The 7577-nt window shown below is 41.6% G+C and overlaps 1 protein-coding gene across 1 annotated transcript; it reads right to left on the bottom strand.

The window, feature by feature from the left end:
* Window positions 1–802: 802 nt before the first annotated feature.
* Window positions 803–1363, bottom strand: LOC102974445 (peptidyl-prolyl cis-trans isomerase A-like). Its single transcript, XM_055086367.1, has one exon. The coding sequence runs from the start codon at window positions 1353–1355 to the stop codon at window positions 861–863; it is 495 nt and encodes a 164-aa protein (XP_054942342.1). The 5' UTR covers window positions 1356–1363; the 3' UTR covers window positions 803–860.
* Window positions 1364–7577: the final 6214 nt, after the last annotated feature.

The raw sequence follows: 7577 nt of genomic DNA, 5'->3' as shown, positions 1-7577 counted from the left end.
AAAATAAAAATAATAATGTCTGCTGGCTTTAGCAAGGCAGAGGGAGAGTATAAAAATGGCACCTGCCAACTCCTCCATACCCAGAGAATATCCCAACAAGCCTCTGCTCCTCTGGCTAACACTTTAAGATTAGCAAATGAATCTCTTTCACATGAAGTCCGGGCACATTTCAAATGGCTGCTTCTGCCCTGGGACCTGGGGTGGGTGACAGCATGCATGAGCCATTTAGGAGGTGTTTATCAGTTCATTACAGCCCTTTGGTTCTCATGGAAACGAGCCCCACTGGTCAGCTGTTTTAGGGGCTTGTCGGTCGGGTGCATGTCTTAAAAATTGAGGTGTCTGTGTGAGGTATGAACCTTTCACTTCTCAAGGGGAAGCTTAGGGTTTGTGAGTTCCCTCCTGATTGTGGGTCCCTACACTGGGAGTGCGGTTCATGGTGAGATTGTGTCTCAGCCTCTCTGACCCACTTCAATGTGGCCTTTTTCTCATTTGCCACATGTGTAGGAGTTGCTCAGCTAGTTTTCAGACCTTTTTCTGAGGAAATTGTTCCATGTGCGGCTGTAGATACAGTATGTCTGTGGGGGGAGGTGAGTTCAGGATCTTCCTACATTGCTGTCTTGAACCACTTCCTCAGTTTGCATTTTTTTTTTGGTTGTTTGGTTTTTATTTCATAACCATAAACTTAACTTTGCAATTCAGCTAAACTTGGAGGGGAATAAGGAAAATATGGAACCCAAAGAAGTGCAATGAGAGCACAAAGATTATAGTATATTTTGAGCAGATGGGGATGAAAGGGTGCTCTCCTGAGCTACAGAAGGAATGGTCTGGTGGTTAAGATAAAGCACAAGTCAAATTTATTATTAGATTTGTCCACAGTCAGCAATGGTGATCTTCTTGCTGGTCTTGCCATTCCTGGACCCAAAGCGCTCCATGGCTTCCACAATATTCATGCCCTCTTTCACCTTGCCAAAGATCACATGCTTGCCATCCAACCACTCAGTCTTGGCAGTGCAGATGAAAAACTGGGAACCATTTGTGTTGGGGCCAGCATTTGCCATGGGCAAGATGCCAGGACCCGTATGCTTCAGGAGGAAATTCTCATTATCAAATTTCTCCCCATAGATGGACTTGCCACCAGTGCCATTATGGCATGTGAAGTCACCACCCTGGCACATAAATCCCGGAATTATTCTGTGAAAGAAGGAACCTTTAAAACCAAAGCCTTTCTCCCCAGTGCTCAGAGGACAAAAGTTTTCTGCTGTCTTTGGAACTTTGTCTGCAAACAGCTCGAAGGAGACGCGGCCCAAGGGCTCGCCGTTGACAGCGATGTCAAAGAACACGGTAGGGTTGACCATGGTTGGGCAGCGCGGGAGGTTCCTGTGTGGCGGCATCTGCAAAGCCTCAGTTTGCATTTTATGTTTCATTTTTCTCCTTCCCTTCCATTCTCAAAATCTTATAAACTCTTCTCTGAGCTCTGCAAGATCCCTGGATTTTTTGTTGATGTTGTTTGTTTTTATGGTTATTCCAGAGACCTGGACAATAGCACAGAAAGAAATCCCCTTCTTTCTTAATCTCCTTCAGTAGTTTGGACTGAAAGAAAATTCTTTGCTTCCTAGCCCTCAACTACAGTGCTCTTGAGGCCCATAGACTGTACCTGGGCCCTGACTTGAGGGAAAGATGACAAGAGAGGTGTATTCATGGGTTAAAAAACAAGATGCCCAGAAAGAAGTGTATCTACCTTAAGCATTTAATTCAAAAGGTCAAGGGTTATAGGAATGAAGGTATTCAACACAGCAAAATTGGAAGCAAACTAAATGTTCACTAAATGTAGGAAGGACATGATAAAGTAAGTCATTGCTAAACCAATCAACAAACCAATATGGAGTGCTTTGTCATTATGTTAGGGAGGCCAGGGAGAGACAGGGAATAAGACTTCTGTGAAATAAAATAAAGAGCAAAGGAGGCAACGCAATTTTATAAATGTATATCTTGTGATTATAACTAAGGAAAATTTAACATCTGAAAAAAGGATGGGAATAAAGTGATAATAGAGAATGTGTTAGAGTAATTGGATTCTATTTCTTACTGCTTTAAAAAAATGTAATATAGTTATATTACTTTAATATAATTTAGTAAATGCCTTCTTTCTAAGGGAGGGTCAGCCATTGCCTTTCTCCCAGCAATCTGCAGCCCCAGTGTTCCCATGCCTGAGTCACGCTAAGCAGTCTTGTCTCCTATGACAAGCCTTGCTCTTTTCTCTCTAATTTGTTGTTTCTCAAAGTATGCTCTTGGTATCATTTAAAACAGTCTTTGGGGGTGGAGCTTAGGAATCTGCCTTGTAAACAGATTCCTGGACGATCCTCATTGCTCACTAAAGTTTAGAGCAAAATTTTTTTCTTTTAGGCAGAAGCCCTCAAGGAAAAGCACACAGGGATTTCTGTGATCTATATTATTTCTTAAAGCAAACTGAATCCTGTGAAATTATGCCGTGTGTGTGTTTAGTTAAAAACTCAGTGAACAGAGTGTTATTTATCCTCAAAGACTTTGCTTTAGAAATTTTTATTTATAATTTAATAATTTCTGCTTAGAATATTATCTTTTAAGCAAGCTGTCCTGTCATAGGATTGTTATTTGCTTTCCCTCCACTTTGAGGCCTGCCTGCCATAGTTAGGACTGATTGACTACTCAGGACACACTTCACTGGGTTCTTGATCACAACAAAACAGAAAGCATAGGACTCTGGAGTCCTAAGACTGGCCAAAGTGTTTCAGTTTTCCTTAATTCTCTATTATTTTAGTGCCATGAAATACCCAGTCATGATGCCACTGCTTCCAGCCCTCAAGCTAAGGGTGGGATCCTCCACTGTCCCAACAGTCCTGGACCTCCAGGCAGTGAGGTGCCAAGAGGATCGGGCCTGTCCCCTGTCACCACGGAGCCTCCGCTGCACTACAGAGAGGAAACCTTGCTGAAGTGGGGCATGTTCTCACATTTTAGAGACTTCACTCAGGCAGTGAATTTCACTCAAGGCAGAAATTGAGAGCACAGGTTTCACCCAATCAAAATTGTATTTTATCTTTTTAAGAAGGGTAAGATACCTTCTGTAGAGGCAAGAATTTCCCTAATCTTTTCCAGAAACATAAAAAGTAAGCAAGGATGTTTTCTAAGACAAATGAGGCTTTTTCCTGGCGATTTATGGCTCTAGCCTGAACTCCTTCCTCACTGCTATTTCTAGGGTGGGCTCCATAGGCCTCGAGGGCTCTGCTCACGGAGAAGGGCCAGGCACACAGGCTGCGGTCCAGCCACTTGGTGCCACGTGGCGTTGTCAGGAGGTCCCTGTACTCATCTTGCCAAGTTCTGCTAAAATAGAGCTCCCAACACAAAAATTCAGACTTCCCTCACCTCCTGTGTGTGTAAATAAGCCTACTGAGTTATTAAAAAACTCATGCTTTCCTTCATAATCATTTGTAATTTCTGTCCAGGATAAAAATGATCATCCATATTTTCACAGAATTCATGAATAATAATCAAATCCACTAATAACCCACTCTCCTAAATAGCAAGGGTTCCATTAAGTAGTGTGCTGAATAAAAGACCCAAATTTATTTTCAAAGCTTTGAAGGTAAATTATGAAGCCTCCCAGGACATGAGCTTTTCTGTAGCAAAAGAAAAATATATTTGAGGGTCAAGTTGCTAGGGCAGCTAAGGAGGACAGACCCATGGGCCAGACCCATGGGCCCGGAGCCCCTCTGAAGTATGCATGCAGTTATCCTCTATAGGGTACAATTAGTGTTGAAGAACCTAGCTGAGGTGCCCCCAAGGCTAGGCCAATGGTAGTGGTTCCCTAGGCCTGTTGTCTCTCTTAGCCATTAAGGGGAAAAGCACTGTCTCTGTGCTGGGACCTGCTTCTATAAAGACATTCATAATCCCTTCATCCATTACTCTCAACCAAAAGCTTAAGTGAGGACCAGACTACCACTGGAAACCCTTAAAACTTCCTTCTCTTTCTTTCTTTCCAATCAAAAAGAATGGTTCACTTTTCAGTACCAAAGCTATTCTTTAAAGCACAAAAAATTTACTTTAAAAAATCTAAAGCTTACCTCTTCCTCTTTCCTTCCTGAACAATTGCAGTCCTAAAGCCATTAGGTAGAGCAGAGTGAGGGAGGTATAGGCACTGGGGTGAGGGGAGCCTTGTGGCCCAGAGTGGGTGCCCAAGTCTGAGAAGGGGGAGGAGACGCCTCCATAGCAGCTCAGCATGGTGTGTCCAAGTGCCACAGGGTGGGGTATTGGAGCCCAACAGGTGTGGAGAGCGTCCCCGCAGAGGAGGGCCTAGCAGGGTAATCAGATCCCAAGCAGTAGTGGGGTGGCTGCCAGAGAAAGTCAAGGCCAAGCTGGGTGAGGTAGGCATACATGCAGAGGTAGCCCTGTGTAGAGAGCCAGAGCCCATGAGGTGAGTGCAGGGTGTACATGGTGGTGGCAGAGACAGGAGATTGGTTACATCCAGGGAGATTGATAAAATAAATAAATATACTAATGATACGGAATCCAGATTTTTTACTGTCAGTGAGAAGGGAGTTACAAATGTGGAGAGGGAGAAAATGAACCCTCTGGTATTGATTGGAATTGGATATGTCAGTGTGAATTCGTGGTTTTCAGTATACACAGACATAGAAATACAGATGTAAATGCCTGTATGTGTGTGTGCATACAAACGTGCATTGCTTACCTCTGTCCACTGAGATGCCAGGAGTAGTGATAATCCTAATACCCAGATCTTGGTCTCTAAAAACCATCTTCCACTAAAAGGGACCAGGGCTTATTGGAGAAATGGCTGATTCTAGGGCTGGGCTAGGAGAAGTACAAGGTGAGCCTAAAACACCTTGAGTCAGAAAAGGAAGTGATCAGAGAATGATGGAGACAGGTCACAAAGTCTCAAAAGGTGCTAGAAGTAGCTCCCACTGGCCAACTAGAGAACAATTTGTGCGTCGAATTAAATAATGATCATGAAAGACTATAAACCATTAACCAAAACAGGAAACTATGAATCTGTTCAGGTAATAAACAAATAAGTGAAAGTTTGATTAAAAAATAGTATAATTACATAATTTCAAAGTACTTTTCCATAAAACACTTTGCAAAAAGATAACTTTGCAGTGGAAACATCTGGCAGACACCACCTTATCCAAGTTGTCCAAGTGAACAAACCTCATCAGTAATGAGACAAATTGAGATCCTGTGTCACCTGATAGGTGGCCTTCAGAAGAAGTTCTGTGATGTTCCTGCTAAAGATGCATAACCGGAGTCTAACTATGAAGGAACATCAGAAAAACCCAAGTTGAGAAACACTCCAAAGACAACTGGCCTGTCATCTTCAAAATGTTCAAGGTCAGGAAAGTCAGAAAAGCTGAGAAACTGTTCCAGACTAAAAAGGACCTCAGAGACATGATCATCAAATGCAATGCGTGGTGCAGAACTGGACCTTTTTGCATAAACCGGAGTGAGGTCTGGGGCTTATATGGTAGCAGTGCGTCGTCCTCAGTCTCCTCAGCGTGGTGCCTGACAAAGTCGCTATGGCATCTACAGCCTCACATCCTCCTATGTTTGAGTCTAACTCGAGAGAGGTCTTTTCAGTAGCCTCCCCAACAGCCCAGAGGTGAAATATGATTTCAGCCACGTTGGTCATACCCATTAACTCTTCAAATCACTGTGACCAGAAGGAAGTGGTGCTGTAATTGGTCAGGCCTGAGTCATGTGTTTGAGCACAAGACCACCGCTGGAGCCTTGGATGGAGTTGCATAGACCTATAGACTGATAGTGGGGAAGGGGTGGATGCCAATGGAAAACAGGGGCAACCACAAGAAAGAAGGGGTGATGAATGCTGGGAAGGCAAATGTCCACAAATGTCCGAAATGTCACCCACTATGTGGTCATAAAAACCTACAAATCTCTTCTGAAACTATTAATTTACTTTCACCATTGTGCAAGTTTTGAAAATCTGTGATTTAAATAAGCGCTTGGCAGTTTAGCAATAGAAAATAATTCCTTCTTATTGTCAGTTACCCAATACTTCTATCTAATTTCAATATAAATCCTAGCATATACTTGAATTAGTAAGCTACGCTCTCTGTTTCTCCATACAATTTCAATCATTTTGTTCATATGTCTTTCCATATCTGTAAGGAAGCATGGTCTGATCAGGAGTCCAACATATTTGTTCTCTCAGAGCCCTTTAAAAATCAAACATTTTCTGTGCTTGAGAAAGTAGTTAGTAAATCACTTTAACAATTTCTGTGTCCTAGCTTCTCATTATATTTGAATTAAGTCAGTCTCTATAACCTGTTTCGAGTTTTTCCATAAATTTCTCAACCCCACACTTACAAAGGGATAGGCTCTATTTGACTATGAATGCTAAATAGAAATATATAGGCTATTTTCCTAAAGTCTTGGGCCTTAGCCCTTCCACTATTGAATATTGTCGTTTAAGATTTCATGAGTTATAGTGTAATAGTGCAATAGTGTCATACCAGATTTCCCCATCTTGAGTCCCTTCCATTTCTGATGAATAGATAAGTAAATGAGACTCAGATCCTTTGAGTCCAACAAAGGAGATTCTAAACAGCTTTAAAAGTGAAACTAATGTCATCAAAGCAGTTTCCTTTTTTTCCCCTTGTATTTGCTGTTACAAGAATATCATATTGAGATCATCTTTAGAGTTTTAAATATAAATTTAGCATTTAGTATTTAATAAACTTATAGCTATGATGATGTCAAGGTTTGGAATAACTGTATTAAAGTCCAGTTCAGAAAACCTACTTGCTCTACCCCCATCAGATATTATGTATCATTTTCTATCTTTCTGGTTCTGATATTTGCAATGATTTTAGTCATAATTAATTACTAATACAGGATGGTAGTTATTAGTGATGTTTCAGATCCTTAGAAATAGACTCAGCTGAGTGCCTAGTAGTTCTCTAACAATTTGTGCAAGCATTATTAAATCGTCTATATAGCATTCTGCCTCTCCTGAAACAACAAACTTGAAAATCTTTAGTTTCTCAAAACAAGTTTCAAGAGGTTGCTGGGAAGCAGATTGTTGGTTAGAACAGATGGGTTACCTACCTATGTTTCAACACTGATTACAGGTTCACATATATTTTTCCCCTGCCCTAATCCAATCCTCCACTTGTATTCCCTATAGATAGTTTGACCCAGGGAAAGTCAGAAATTAGAGAATGTGAATGCCAGAAGCAACTTTAGAGATCATGTGAGAAACTTCATGATTGATGGTTTGACTTTTTTTGAGACTTTGAGGAAACACATGAGCAAACTCCCTGAGAACATGCACATTAAAACGTATATGCAGAACTCCTTGGATCCCAGAAGATGAATCTGGGTTTCTTGGGCTTGGGCTGTCATTGAAATAAAGTGACTTGCTCAAGCCCATAGAACAAGTTGATGGAGTTGGGACTTGAGCCTGAAATACTGGGGAGTCCTGACTACCCCAGAGTTCACACAGTTGGCAAGGGGGGCTTAAAAGAAAAATATTATCTAATGGACCAAACAGTCATAAAGTTATTCCC

The sequence above is a fragment of the Physeter macrocephalus genome, chromosome 8 (genome assembly GCF_002837175.3).
Source record: "Physeter macrocephalus isolate SW-GA chromosome 8, ASM283717v5, whole genome shotgun sequence".
Classification (NCBI taxonomy): Eukaryota; Metazoa; Chordata; class Mammalia; order Artiodactyla; family Physeteridae; genus Physeter; species Physeter macrocephalus.
The sequence above is the reverse complement of the archived record's forward strand: the minus strand, read 5'-3'. Positions and strand labels throughout refer to the sequence as shown.